Source organism: Toxorhynchites rutilus, chromosome 3, assembly GCF_029784135.1.
Source record: "Toxorhynchites rutilus septentrionalis strain SRP chromosome 3, ASM2978413v1, whole genome shotgun sequence".
In the NCBI taxonomy this organism is placed as follows: domain Eukaryota; kingdom Metazoa; phylum Arthropoda; class Insecta; order Diptera; family Culicidae; genus Toxorhynchites; species Toxorhynchites rutilus.
In genome coordinates this window covers 36,625,995-36,641,743 of record NC_073746.1, presented here as the reverse complement: position 1 = coordinate 36,641,743, position 15,749 = coordinate 36,625,995, and the positions used below count along the sequence as shown (strand labels likewise).

Sequence of the window (15,749 nt, the reverse complement as noted above, 5' to 3'; positions counted from 1 at the left end):
ATAGCCGTATAGTATGACCCGATGCGATAAGTACAACACAAGATATGTTGAGGTGTTGCCATATATTGTCAATATATATATATATATATATATATATATATATATATATATATATATATATATATATATATATATATATATATATATATATATATATATATATATATATAGAATATATATATATTCTACGACATTTCTTTTTCCCCAACCCAATATTATAAGTGTTAGGTTTCAGTTGAGAACCCCATTTGTCTATATCAGCGGTTCTCAAGCTTTTTTCATAGGAGACTCAAACACGTGTTAGTCATGGTGCCACGGGCCGCAAAGAAAAAATAAAGAAGGGTGATGTCCAAGACACGACCGCGTTGTTAACATAGAACTATGAAATTACTGCCGGCGAGAACAAACGTGAAAGAAATGTAATAATGTAAAAAATTTGATTCAAATATTTGATAGCAATGGCAACGGTCGATAAATGAATGTTTTCACTGAATGAGAAGCGCGAACGTTTCGCGAAGCAATTTGAGTTGATTTTCAAATTAGTTCTAAGCATGGACATGTACTGTTGATGATTTTTTGGACCATCGGGTAACTTTGAAAAATCATAACGAAAAAAATCAAACGAAAAAAACGCCTCCCTGATTTCGAGGTATGTTATGTGAAAAATCCTTAGCTTTCCATAAAAAATGTAAAAAAAATATAGCGCCCTTGGTCCCGACCATGAAAACTATGAAAAACAAATACAATCAATAATGACAAAACCAAAGCATGTAATTTTTGCGAGTGTAGCATTTTTCCAAGAATGACTAGCACCCTAACAAAAAAATAAAAAAAATACGGGTCTAATGTTTTACGATAAAGAACAAAACTACCACTTTTCACGAAAATCTGAGAACCACTATATCGGTTTGCCATGGAATGGTTGTATATATATAGATATGACATATAACATATTATACGCTTGTATATGTTATTTTTCATTTTGAAAGTGTGTTCATTCCACCTGAAAATTCATTATAGTCATTGTCGCTTCCCAAACTCGTGTGTGCAACATGCTTCCTAGTAAACCCTAATTCCATCCAACAACTATCAACTTTTGCACAGAATGTTTGCACTGAGCTGCGCGAGTAAAAATATTTCCTATCGATTGATGCAAATATCTCTGCGAACTATCGAGAAATAGAGAAGCTTAAATCGCAGTAGTCCTCTCTCCGTTCCATTCTTGTATCGAGCTGTGTGGCGACTTTTAGAGGGCGTAGAAACAACGGTTTTTTTCTCAACTGTATCGGAAGTTACATACGATTTGAACATTCTTATTCTGGAACCCGAATGAATTTGAAATTCGATTAGATTTCATGGTCATATCTAATCTAAATTTCACATTATGTAATCCCTTCGACTCGACTTCGGTGGATGTTAGTTTATCTTCAGCTGTTTCAACGCCTTCCCCCTGCAACATTTTATGTTCACAGAGTCAATTATATGGTGAAATCAGCATTAAGGCAGTATTCTAATCTAGAACTTTTGAAAAAATCAATTTTTCTCCTTCATATTACTATATTAGTTTAGCCATTCAAGAATATACCCTAGAAAGGACTTATTGAAAATCGTATTATTTATCGAGTTAGAGCCATTTTAGTGATGCGGTCTCTAATCTAGTACGGCCATAACAATGAACTTCAAACACGTTTTTCTCGAAACTAGTTTTTTCTAACTGGCGTACACGATATCTCAAGTTCTACTGAATCGATTCATGTCGAATTTATATCAAAACAATCTGCATGCATCTCTCTATCGCTATGAACTACTTAAAATGATATTTTTTTGAATTTTACTATTTTCCTTTTTTTTACTTTACTATTTTACTACCAGAAGGGCTGGAATCGTGTACGCCATGGCACAACTTTTTTTGAACCCTCTCACTTCATCAGCTCTTAACTAATCTAGTTATGCATATTTTTTCTCCGTTCAATTATTGTTTTATTGTTAAAAGATAGATGAACAAATAATGATATGATGAATAGCATTTTTTTTTGTTTAATTTTTACGGAGCTCGAAAAAACGTCCGAAAATCGTGTCTCTACACTAGAATACCCCCTTAAGCATGAATGATGTACGCTCGTTGTGTTATGCTTGCTAACTCGCTCGCAGCTGTGGTTTCATTCCATTCCAAATGGGAATGCTTTCACTTTTCATGAATTTAAACCATTTAGGGATTTAGAATTTGTTATGTATAGCATATCAAACAAATCTTAGAGAATTTTCGATTCGATTGGTATGCAAATCATCAGAATTCGTTCGCTAAGAAAATAGTTATTAACGTTAACTTTTTTTTCGTAAAAATGTGATCCGTTTTCTGATTTGGCACCCTTCCTGAAATACATAGCTCTACGTCAAAAACATGTTTGTTCAGGCGACTCATAGAGGGCGTAGAAACAACGTGTTTTTCCCAGCTGTATCGGAAGCTACATACGATTCGATCACTCTTATTCTGGAATCCGATCGAATTTGAAATTCAATAAGATTTCATGGTCATATCGAACCTAAATTTCACATTATGTAATCCCTTCGACTCGACTTCGGTGGATGTTTATCTCCAGCTGTTTCAACGTTTTCCCCTTGCAACATTTTATGTTCACAGATTCAATTATTGTTCCTACTAAAACCCGAACAGGCGTTCGAAACTATTGTTTGCACCACACTACACCGGAACTACTATTATGGGGCGTCGAGAAGGTAACACAAAAATCATTATAAACAATAAACAAATGCAATCTCACACGGCAAAACAACAAACAAGGAAAAAAAAACAAGTGGTGTAGTAAAATTTTGATCGAGAAAATACCTGAATGACATGCTTCCAATTGGACACCTGATGACAATGACCGCACCGATACGGGGCACTCGGACGCCACGAATTGGACGTCCCCTTTCCCCCCGTTGTGGTAGTAGTAGTGATACTAGTAGTGGGAGGAGTGGTAGTATTGCTATTGGTATTGCTAGTACTAGCCGGTGCGGGGCTACCGCAGATAGTGGGGATAGTTTTGGTAGTCGCACTAGCACCGTTTACCGTTCTATTCACCTCGCCACCAAACACGACACTAGGGATAGTATTACTGATAGTGAAGGTAGTTCCCAACCGATTGTCATTAGCTACAGCCTGAGTAAAGTTTAATCCGACACCAATTAATGTAGCGTTAGTAGTATATTTGTTACTATGGAAGCCGCCGGTTGAACCGGGGGCCGCACTTGGATTGATAGTAGCACTGGTGGAAGCACCGGTCAAACTGCCGATGTTACCGCTATCGTTTCTGGGACTAACAACCGACAGAGGTGATGTTGATGTTCTTAGCGGGGATAGTGGATTAAGCGTACTATTTGCCGTAGAACTTTCGCTCGGATCGGAGTCTTGGTCCTCGCAGGGCAGCACTTCCATCTCTGCTTCCGTGTTGGATTTATCCACGCTCAAATGTGTCGATTTGACGTGGAGTAATACCACTTCCCGGAACGGATTCCTACGCAAAAAAAGAAGAAGAAAGACACAACATATTACAAACCGATCAATGGTGAAGAGTTTAACAAACACACTCACTTGAAATTGCACTTCTTACACTTGAACGCTACCTTTGGCTGTGACGATTTCGAGTCTTCAGCTGACAAGTGCTTTGGCATTCCCATCATAGTTTGTAGCATCTCTGGCTCGAACCTGACCGCTTGGTTCATATTGGCCAAATTGAATGCTTGGGCCAGCTCCTCGCTGGTGTACATCTTCGTTAGGTTGCTCAAGCTAGCCGAAGATTCTCCACTTTTACACATAGCGAGATAATCAGCCTGGCTACTGTCGATCATCGATTTGGAGTTTGACGTACTATCCTTGAAACTACTGTCGGTGACCTTCATCAATGTTATGTACCGGTTGTATTTCGTGTAATTCCTTCGACCAGTTTCGTCATTCATCAAAACACCAGCATTCTTGTGGCTGGGGTCACGGATGGTCTTCAACCGGATGTGCTTTGTGATGTCCCACCGCCAGTTCGAACGGTAAGAGCACAACGAGCACTCGAACGGTTTCTTGTTCAAATGCCCAACGATGTGTACATGGAACCGGGACGCCGTGGATGCCCAGAACGAACAATGCGGACACTTGAAGACTTTCTTCATAATCGAGGACTGGTTTACGCGGTCCTCAATGTGGATCTTTTTCGTGACCTCTCCGTATCCTGGTGCGGTCTCAACACCACAGTACGTCTCATTCTTGCTTATCGCTGACTCGACGGTTTCCGCATCATCTTCATCGTTCGAATACTGACCCGAGTGTAGATCGCTATCATTTTCACGAGCCTCCTGTTCCTCCAGGATGGCCTTGTTGTTCTCCAGAAGCCTTTTCCAGATATCGATCGTAAGGCTTTCCGTGGTGTAGGCCTGTTGTTCGGTGTGTTCACTGTGTTCTTCCGGCTTTTTCTGCAGCAACAAAGCAAACAACTCCTCGCTGTGAAAAGTCCGCAAATGGAGCGCCAAATCGTCCGTGGTTCGAACCATGATCTGGCAAAAGATACACTGATGCGAAAGATTCCTCTCTCCGTTTTGTACCGACGTCAAGTTGATGGGACTATCGTCGTCCACAACGAACGCCTTTCTGGTCGCGCTGGAGTTGTTGTTGTCGGTGTCCGCAACACGACTTTTGATCGTGACCTCCGGGTTCAAGTGGTACGTCTTGCCTGCCTCCGCGCTCAAATGCAGCTTGCCAATACTGTGCAGCGGTATCAAATCCGGAATGGGTCGATTTTTCCTCTTTGGTTTTCCCATCTCTCCAGCGCCACCGCCGGTGGCCGCGTTGCCCATGCTGGTAGGGGTTATGGTGAGCTGCTTACTGTTATCCACCAAATTATGCTGCAGCATGGCCAACACGTCCTGCTGAAACAAGTGAGCACCACTCAATGGGTTTGGTTTTCCGGTAAGGTGTGTGAAAGAACTAAGCTAGAATGATAAAGACTTACGTTGTTTACTTGACTGCTTGAATCACCACCAGCAACACAACCGAGCGACGATGTGCTGCCGTTATCAGTGAAGATATTTATGTTTGACGAGCCCTTCAGCGGTGATAACTGCTGCGCCTGGTCCGCCAGTGTTAGGCCCGATTTGAAGTTTGCTGGTGGAGTGATAGAGAGAACGGAAAATATATGAAAAATAAAATCACTTTTTGTGTGTTAGGAAATGGTGCAACTCTTGAGTTATCGAGATAACACTTAAGACTGGCTGTTTGCTGATTAAATATTTCATGGCTCCACGAGCATTATTGCCGAATGCGCGTAGTTGAAACGTGACTGGATGACGATGATTCAGCGTTTATTTTTCACTTGCTTCATGATTGTGATGATTTTTGTGCAATTTCTCGGAGATAAAGTTAATGATTTTTGACAGAATAAATGGTATTATTACCAGTATCATTCATAACAGCTCAAGAGATCGTAAGATGTGCGTGAGATTCAATTCAACAGAGAATCATTATCATGACCTGACGGAATGCTACTTGGTATTATTCGTCTATGAGACAAATTTGGTACATTTGAACCTATGAATATTATCAAATATGCTCTTGGGAATTTTCCTTTCGATGAAATGCAGTTATTCGAATGGTTGGATCATTCGGCTTACACTGTTAAAAATGTACCGTTTTGTCTCCAATTCCGAACACTTAGGCTTTGGTGGCCATTGAAAAATGTCTCATTACTCAAAATGGTACTTTATCGCGAAATTAATTGGATTTTTGGATACAATAGAGCCTTCTTTTTCATTTGACTTCAAAAAAATTGATTCACAAATAGTTTTAGTTTTTTCATGGTGAAAAATTACATCAAACACATTTGTCTCAAAGTCCGAACACCATTTATGTTACTGATTCATATTCCGAATACTTTTGTCTCAAATTCCGAACAGCCAAAATGCATTTGTTTAAAAAATTCATAACTTTTGAACTACTGGACCGATTCAGATGATCGATATATCAAATTAAAGCAAAAATCTCGTCTTTTGTGGAAAAATATTTTATTCGCAAGAAAATTTGATTTGGTTTTCGTAATTATAGATTGTGTTGGTTTTTCCAGTTTACATGGTTTCGGGACCAAGGGCGCTATTTATTTCTATATGAGTAGTTCTTACATAACATATCCAAAAATCAGAGGTGTGTTTTTCTATCGTTTTTGAGTTATTATTTTTCAAAGTTTAATGATTTAGTCTTCGTTCGATATTCCTATGCGACTAGACGAGATCTAAGCGAAAAGGATTCCATTTTTTGCAAATTGAATATTTGTTCAAAGAAGACTAGTTCATTGACTTAAATTTAATATGTCGATTATCCAAATATGTTAGGTAGTTCAAAAGTTATGAATTGTTGACGAACGCCATTTTTGGATAAAAAGGGAAACATGAGTTTTAGACCAACGATCAACTTTGAAAAATTTTATTATTACGCGTATAATAATAAAATTTATATTAATTTACATTATATAAATTTTATTTTAAAATGAAGCTTACAAACGAAAGAATGTTAGGGTTTTCATTAAGGAATTATTTATAACATTAAAGTTCAGTAAATTCTCATTTAAAAATGATGTGTTCGGGATTTGAATCATACGTCGAAACTCGATTCAAATTCCGAACACTACTTCAATACTAATTTTAATGAATATTTCTGCATAAAATATCATTGTTTCATGCATTTATTGCAGATTCTCACCTTTTCTAGCACTTTTTTTTTATCTCATTTATTTATTTATTAGGCTCATTAGCATTTTAGCTGTAACAGAGCCGGGTTTTAATCGTGTACATGTACATATGTTTATGTTTCTAGAAATTGTAAATTACACAGTCGTTAGTAGTAGCCATTTAGGCGTTAAGTTTTTTTTCTGTTCCATTACATTATGGTAAATTACATAGTAGTAGCCATTTAGGCGTAAGGGTATTCTTTCTGTTCATCCATTGTTCAGCAGACCGGACAGCGGAGACAGTTGATATCTGATCATTGTTGAGTTATTTATAGAACAGCAGCCCGATGTTTCTTGCAGAGCAGAGCAGTTGTATGGATGAATCGATCTTATTTCGACCGTGGATCGATTTCCATCGCTGATGATGGTTGCGTGGACGTAGTTATTCTATAACAACACAAAGATGGTCAATTGAGGGCCCTGAGTTTGAACTCACGATCGACCGCTTGGTAAGCGAACGCGTAACCAAGTGGCTACGAAGACCCCCTGTTTTTCTAGCACTTAACATGAATAAAAGCAAACAAAGAAATTGAAAGAACTACAAAAACTAAAAAATTAACGATGCTTGTTTTTTACGAAATTTGTTATGGTAAGCATTTTATCTTTGGTTTTGACTGCCACTTTTTTGCAAATGTTTAGTATTTTAAGTTATAGGCTAAATCAATGCCTGTAAATGATGTTAAAATGTAGCTTATATCTCAAAAAATGCCAGGGCTTTCATTATTCAATTATTTATAACATTGAAGTGTAGTAAATTTATAATTAAAAATGAAGTGTTCGGAATTTGAGACTGTCCGGGATATGAGACAAAACGGTATTTTCAAAGAAAACAACTATCTCAGAAATATTTTTTTTCTCTTTTAGCCATGCACTACATGATTCAAAGGAAGGGTTTGAACATTTTTATAAAAATTATTTGCTCTATTGATTCGCAAATTTTGTAAAATTAAATAGTTCGTCACTGATTCCTCAATTGAAGATTATAGACGAATTTCATTATAGACAAATTCCATTTTCAACTTAGGAGTTGGCAGCATCATCTCAGATAGCAGTGAAACGTTTTTGATGTAAAAGCATTGGTCATTTAAATACCTTTGCTTACTTGAAATCTTTAGAAAATAAATAGACTACTTTTTGAAAAGGATGAACAAAATTTATAACTCAAAAAGTATGACACCTACAAAATTCTAGTTAATAGATAAAATGTAGCAAGTTGTTTAAGTTTTTATAATGCCCAAACAAAAATTGAAAAAAGTTACGCTAAAAAAATTGTTTTAAAAATTGAAAATATTAAAAAAAAAGTATTTTCTTAAAATTCTCAAAAGAAAAAAATGAAACAAATATGAACTTTTGTCAAATACGTTAACTTTCTATCGTTTATAGTTTTTGGAATATACGACATTGGTGTCTGGAGACTCCTGGAAAAAAAATGCTCTACTCGTAACATTTTTATGTGTAAATTCTCGCGTTTGACATGTTCTTGACATGTTTCTAAATAGAAAAAAGTTTGTAGAACATGTTAATCGCGATAATTTATGAAAAAATATGTTGCGAGTATTTTCCAAAGAAAACATGAAAAATTTGTTGTTCGAAAAACTCTTTCTCTTTGAAAGTGTTCATCTTCCGATGTATGGGTGACTTGTTGTAAATTGTAAGGTCTATAAATATCTATTTTTTTCAAAATTAAAAAAAAACATATTTTTGAGAAAGATGAATTTTAATTTTCATTTTTTTGACGTAGAACTACGTCTTTCATTAAGGGTACCGAAGCAGAATACAGGTCACGTTTTTATGAAATAAATTTAACGTTAATAACTATTTTTGCCTCGAACGAATTTTGGCGATTTACATACCAAGCGAATCAATTCCGAGGGAGCGAGGAATCAAATGCCTTTCTCAAGGTAATTGGGGTGTAATATGATGGATAAAGTAAAGTTTTCCAAGGGTCTTTTTGAAGGTTACAGACGAATGAACTGAAGAAGTTTAAAGTCTCAAGCAAGGAAGGAAGGCAAACTTTCAGTATCGTTCTGTATTCAAAGGAATGAATATCGCTTGTTCTTCCTTGTTTTGTGTCATCACACGTCTTCGTTTTGGATTGAGCTTTCATCAAACTGACGCCATTGCATTAAAGTTCTAAGCTAAGGTTCTAAGTTAGATCACCAAGAAAATAAATGTTCTGGAATTTTGGTTTCGCATGACGGTAGGAAAACTCTCTCCACAAAGAATGATAACTAAACTAATCTAGACTGGCAATATTAACAGGAAGAGCTTCCGTTGAAAAGAGCGCAAAACGGAGATAAGTATGTGTATATTTAATTGCTTCAAGCCATCGATATATGGATATTTCTGTGCGTACGTGCGTGCTTCATAACCCGTACGTAAAAATAGTGCATCTTCGCTACGCTGAAACTCCATTTGTATCTGCTCCCGTGTGCATTGGTACTGTAACGATGCAACAATCGTCAAAATTTTTTTATGCTATGGTTGACGATTGTTTGGTGTTGCAAATTATGCAGTCGTAATGATAATTATAAACAAGGAGGGGAGAGAGCAGAAGGGAAATATTTACGCTAGGGTATTAGTAATGAATCTCTGCTGGGGCAAATATTCAGCCTTTCTCCAAGCAGTCAACATTGTTTGTTTATTGTCATCAATGCATTAAACTGACGCTATGGCGAAGCAGGTGTTAAGCTTGTGCATTAAAAATTGTTTTGGGGAATACCAAGTTATTCAATAAGTTATATTAAGTTATTTTTTTTGGGTTCGCGTTCCAGTCGCAAAACTGCATTCAACTAATCATAATGATCGATGATCATAATGAAGCAGTGCTACTTTTTTCGAGGTTATGGAGATTAACAGATAGAGTTTATTTCGTTTATTTAGTCACCAAGAAAGTAAATGTCGTTCTGGAATTTTGTATGTGATTTGGTTTCGCTTGCCAGTGGCAAAACATTCTCCACTAAGGATGACAGCTGCGCTTATCTCGAGCATGTATTGTTCTGCGAGCACAAGAATGAATCATCAAACAATTATCGTTAAATGAATATATATATTTAAAAATGGATTTCTGTCTGTCTATCTGTCTGTCTGATTCTTATGGACTCGGAAACTACTGAACCGATCGACATGAAAATTGGTATGTAGGGGTTTTTGGGGCCGGGGAAAGTTTTCGTGATAGTTTGAGATCCCTCCCCCCTCTTTAAGGTGGGGCTGCCATACAAATGAAACACAAATTTCTGCATAACTCAAAAACTAATCGAGCAAATTAAGCCAAATTTGACATGTGAAGATTTTAGGGGGTACGAAATGTTTCTATAGTGAAAAGACACTCCTCCTCCCTCTATAAGGGGAGAAAAGGGGAGGGGGGTGTCTTTATTCTATCATGTTTTCTGTATCAAACATTTATTCCATGTAACGGAGAAACATGTAATTTGCAAGTGGTTGAAATCTTGAACGAGAATTGTGTCTGAAAATAATCTGATATTACAATGATGAGTTTTGGTTGAAGTACTAGGAATTTTTTAGTAAAAGGTAAATTCAACGGGGTCGATTAGAAGATCAATCAATGAACAGTTCTGCGATTGCACTCATGAACTTGCGCTTAGTAAGAAAACGTGAATGTTTGTAGGTATTGATAATAAAAAACAAATTTTGGGTGGGACGAAGTTTGTCGGGTCAGCTAGTCTACAATAAAAAACACATTTCAGAGCGACCAAACTGGTAGAATGATTATTTCAAAATTTTCGTAGCATTATAAAATAATATATGCAGTTATAAACAAGCGACTTGAATTCAACCACAGCGTAGTTCTACGTCAACAATGCGATCGTGTCTTGAACACAACCTTCTATATTTTTTTATTTCCAATTAAATTTGTTTGAAATTGGTTTTTTTAAATGAAAACCTAAATAATTTCCTATATTTCATTCCTTAACCAACATTTTGTAGGTTTTATAGTTTTTGAGTAGATGTGAATAGCCCTTACAACTTCCAACAAGTCACCAAGTTGTTTTTAAATAAAACAAAAACGGTTTTGGATTTCAATGAAATTCTTTATTCATGTGAAAGTACATTTGATGCCATTACGTATGGAACTCGATTCCTTTTGCATGGCCACCACGGGCACGCTTGCAGTAGTCCAGACGCTGAACCCAATTTTCCACGGGTTACAAGCATAAATCGGCCGATACTGCTGCAATTTCACGTTCAATATTCGTACGAAGTTCATCAATAGTCGCTGGCTTGTTGGCATAGACCATAGACCAATTGACTGGGCCATTTCGTGAGATAACACGCTCATCAAACTTGGTTTTCAATGAATCGATTGTTAAAGTCGCTGTGTGGCTTGTGGCGCCGTCCTGTTGAAACCACATATTGTCCAAGTCCAAACCATTCAATTCGGCCCAAAAATATTCGGTTATCATTGAGCGGTAGCGATTCCCATTCACATTAACGTGTCGGTCCTGGTCATCACGACCCAATGACGCCGCCGGACCATAAACCGCACCAAACCGTAATTTTGTTGGGATGCAATGGTGACTCATGGAGTACGTATGGATTGCTACCTGACCAATAACGCATATTTTGCTTATTTACGAAGCCATTCAGCCAGAAATGAGCCTCATCGCTGAAGATGAATTTTCGATGAAAATCCGGATCATTTTCAAGTTGTTGCTCAGCACAATTCACGAACATACGACACTACGGGCACTTCTTTGTCTCGCTGGCACGGGAACATTTTGTACTGTGCCTGTGGATTCCAATTTTTCCACTAGACGGTCAATTGTTGATCTGGCAGGACGATTATGACGATCATAAATTGGACGTAGCGCTCTTAAAGTTGATGCCATTGACTTCGAATCCCGGTAGTAAATTTTAATAATCTCGACTCGTTGTTGGATCGTACATCTTTCTATTATGAAATGGCAAACCTTACTGAAGAGAAATGTCAAGAGAGCGGGAAAAAATATGGCGTCGTTTGCTGTCCCTATCGGTCCACTTTTGTAGCGCCCCTATTGAAATACCCGTTATATAATATTAGGTTATTAAATGGTTTTATTAAAAGGTAGTGTTTAAGAATGTCGATACACAAATTCAGTTGCATGGAAAAAGGGAGTGAATATATCATACAACTTCGATGTTTGGAAAATTGATTTGGAAAATGAACATTGCGACCAGGATTCCGAAATTTTGTAAAGCGACCGGGAAATTTGACGTGAAATCAAGACACGACAGTCACAGTTTGGGTAAGTAACTTTCAGAAAACACACTCCTGTGAAAAAGTTCAAACATATGAGAAATATAACGATCGGAAGATCGACCGGGTCTAGATCTTAGGCAATTCAATTCCATCGATTACATTTAATTATTAAATTGCTAAATATTGCTGAAACTCAGGGTGAGTGGAAAATTAAAATAATCAGATTTAGTTCTTTTCTAAATTTAGATATGAATATTTTTCAAGGATATTTATTAAACATCTATCTTTATCCGATCTCTCTTCACCATGGACATTTTCGTACCCACAACCCTCTTAAGGGGGGACCCCGGTCTGGAAAACAAAAAAATTTTGCATTTTTGGGATGCTTATGCCCTCAGAACTGTTGTCCTAAAAGGAATTTTCGATATTTGATTTCGTTGGAAAGTTACAGCCAAAAGTATGAAGTCACCTCAAGGGATATACTAGTATTGCTGTACGAATTTTAAAACGCGTTTTTCTCGAAACCGTGTTGTTTCAACAACTCAGGATCTACCCGACCGATTTGGCTGAAATTTTTTATCAGCATGTAAAAATGAATTATCTAAGGCGTTACATACCCGTTTTTTGATATCTCATATTTTGATTTTTTTAAAATCGCTATTTAGAGATGCTTCATGAAAAATATTTAATTTTTAGCCAAATAGTCCGCCATTTTGGCAATTTTTCGAATTTTCAAAAACCCCTGTGTCACGCTTTAGGTTTTGTCCTAAAGTTTCAAAATATCCATTGGAATTTGTTCTACAATACCCCGTTGCTTCAGAACTGATACCACCAGCAAGGTACAGATTTTCCAAAATTCAAACTTGTTAAAAAGAGACGCGGCGAAAACGGTAGAAATTCCACAATCCAATGTCCTGAAAACAAGAAAAATGGTTTGAGACGTTTCAAGACATAAATTATACCGGCAAGTAACGCTAAGTAAAACCAGAAGACAATGAAACGCTGCTGTTATGGATGATGAAAGGTACTACAAGACCATTTTCTGACATTTCTGGACAAGAATTTTATACCTCGTGAATCATCAAAGTGTCGAACACTGCAAAAAAAGTTCGAAGTACCGAAAAAAATTCAGCCAGATCGGCTGTGCTCGAGCAATGGACAATGTGAAGAAGTTACGATCAATGTCCTGGAAAAAAGGTAATGAAGATGGTAGAGTTTCGAGCGACATAGCATGCTTTGCCATAACTATTTCTCTAATAGTGACGTCAGTCGTGGTGTTTATCTTTGATTGCCCAGCGCATCCATGTGAAAATACTATTTTCAGGATGTAATTTATTAATTAAAAACGTACATTTTATCAGATTTCCCGCTGAATATGAGGCTAATGTGATCGCATGCAGTGAATATTTGTGAATTCCCGTCGAAAAAGACGGATAAAAGTGATATTTGCATGTGCCATTTTCACTCCCCAACGTTCATAGAAACAAACGAAGTTTCATTATTTTAACGTTATGAAGTTGATGTTTCGAAGGCTCTCAGTGTCGGTGTGTATGTTGTGAGAAAATAATCGGCAATTAATCAAAATTTCACCGAAAATGTTACTGCTTTCGAGAACTAAGCATACGACTGCTCTCTGGATCTTTTTACCACATAAACAATCGAAATACACACCACAATACAATTCTCATCTGTTAAAAAAACAAACAACTAAATGATTTCATGAGAATTTTGGCTCAAATTATCATGCAACCGTGAGTACTTTCAACATTGTTTTGTTTCTTCTATATCAATCCATATTGAATGCAAATAATTACGACACGACATTTTGCTTGCCAATACAGATATACTTCGCCTACTGCTCCACCTCGATATGTACCGCTTGGAGATGAAAGAATGGTCTTGAAATCACACATAGCCTACTCAGCTTGAATGATCTTGTGGTAGTGGGGGTAATGTGGTCACGTGGGGTAAAGTGGTCACCTGCTTGTTTGGTAGTATAACTATTGACTATTGACACCGTATTGATATTCATCTTATGTTTGAAGAATTTCATGACTTTTGAGTCACCCCGTACTACAGTGGAGCTGTCGCATGTAAAGATATAAATGAAAACAAAAAACACTCTCTCGGTAGCCATTCGGCCGTAGTTTTGTGCGTTCCGGATTTAAGAAATTTCTAATGAAATTTATTTTTTTTTAAACCTGATATTTGCGACAGTTTGGACGACTGTTCACATATTCTAGGGGAGGGGAACAGATATTTTGTTCTGTTTTAGCGAATAATTCGCATATTTCGCATTTCGTTGTTTGGTGGGCAAAGTGGTAGTGGAGGATTACTACTGACAATGTTCTGTTTTCAAAAGCTGATATACCTTATCACCTACTACTCTTAAAGAGGTTCCTTTTGTGGTTTTGACCCAGGAAAAATATTCCACACCAACCAAAACCAAGCCTCATTGTGAAAACCGTTATGTGTTCCCTACTACGTTTTTGTACGTATGAGAAAATTTCAATTACGATTCTAGGTGAATAGGCCTTGCTCATTTCATGCATGTACCTACTATTTCAATAATGATTTAAACAAATTTGGCCAAGAAAACACGCATAAATCTATCTCTTCTAGCGTGATATGTGCGAGTGACCACTTTGCCCCCCACAAGTGACCACTTTACCTCCTCACTAAAAAAATGTTCGATTTTTCAACCTTTTTTCTAATAATGAAAAATGTACTATTTTAAATTTTCATAATAAACTAGCTGACCCGGTAAACGTTGTTCTGCCATATAATGTATCTCTAGAGAATATTTTGGTTGGTAAAAATAACGAATATATTTCATATAGTTTGTATGTTATCGTTCAGATCTGTAAAATTGATCAAAATGATGATTTCCACAGCGAAACATATATATGCGTACCACTATTTTCGAATTTTCCCTTTTTATTTTAAATATCCTTCTTATATATAAAGATATGCATAGCCATTTTTTTCGAATTTTTCTAATCATCTCAAATATTTTCCAAAGTACTATATCATTTTAATTTGGGTGAAGATAAACTCACAAAATATATGGACGAAGTATCAGATCTACTTCGTCCATATATTTTGTGAGTTTATCTTCACCCAAATTAAAATGATATAGTACTTTGGAAAATATTTGAGATGATTAGAAAAATTCGAAAAAAAATGGCTATATCTTTATATATAAGAAGGATATTCGTTCTCTCGTGATGATGAGTTATACGTACGTGGGAAAACTCTCTTTTATATATAAAGATATGCATAGTCATTTTTTTGAATTTTTCTAATTATCTCAAATATTTTCCAAAGTACTCTATCATTCTAATTTGGGTGAAGACAAACTCACAAAATATATGGACGAAGTAGATCTGATCAGCCGTTCTTCCGTGATGATGAGTTATACGTACGTGGGAAAAACTCTCTTTTATATATAAAGAAACCGCTTACTAGCTTGAACTACAATGAGTTGAGCTACAATATTCTTCGAAGAACGGGAATATTAGTGATTTGTGGACACAGGAAATGGGCATGTTCCTTTAGGTGGCCACATTCTCCCCAGTTCCCCTAAATAGGTTTACCTAGGCCCCGGCTAAGAAAATATGATCCGCGAGTCAAGATTATGCCTTCGATTTAGCTATCATCGCCAAACTGATCGATGAAGTCAAGATGATTCTATGGTTTATGGTGCGACAGTTTGGATGAAAGGTGGGTTAGGGGAGCGGTGTATGAAAGCAGTACAGAAACAAGCTTTATTCGAAGATTGATGT

At 36.7% G+C, this 15,749-nt stretch overlaps 1 protein-coding gene across 4 annotated transcripts in view; it reads right to left on the bottom strand.

Moving 5' to 3' along the window:
- Positions 1 to 15,749, bottom strand: part of LOC129779831 (uncharacterized) — an 81,798-nt gene that overhangs the window by 6,719 nt on the left and 59,330 nt on the right. For 3 of the 4 annotated variants that reach the window (XM_055787556.1, XM_055787558.1, XM_055787557.1), the window contains exons 3-5: positions 4,998 to 5,149; positions 3,593 to 4,914; positions 2,846 to 3,515 (exon numbers count right to left, since the gene is read on the bottom strand). In XM_055787556.1, the coding sequence (XP_055643531.1) occupies positions 2,846 to 3,515; positions 3,593 to 4,914; positions 4,998 to 5,149 (2,144 nt within the window). The remainder of the gene's footprint in view (positions 1 to 2,845; positions 3,516 to 3,592; positions 4,915 to 4,997; positions 5,150 to 15,749) is intronic. The other variant, XM_055787559.1, reaches the window with a different exon arrangement.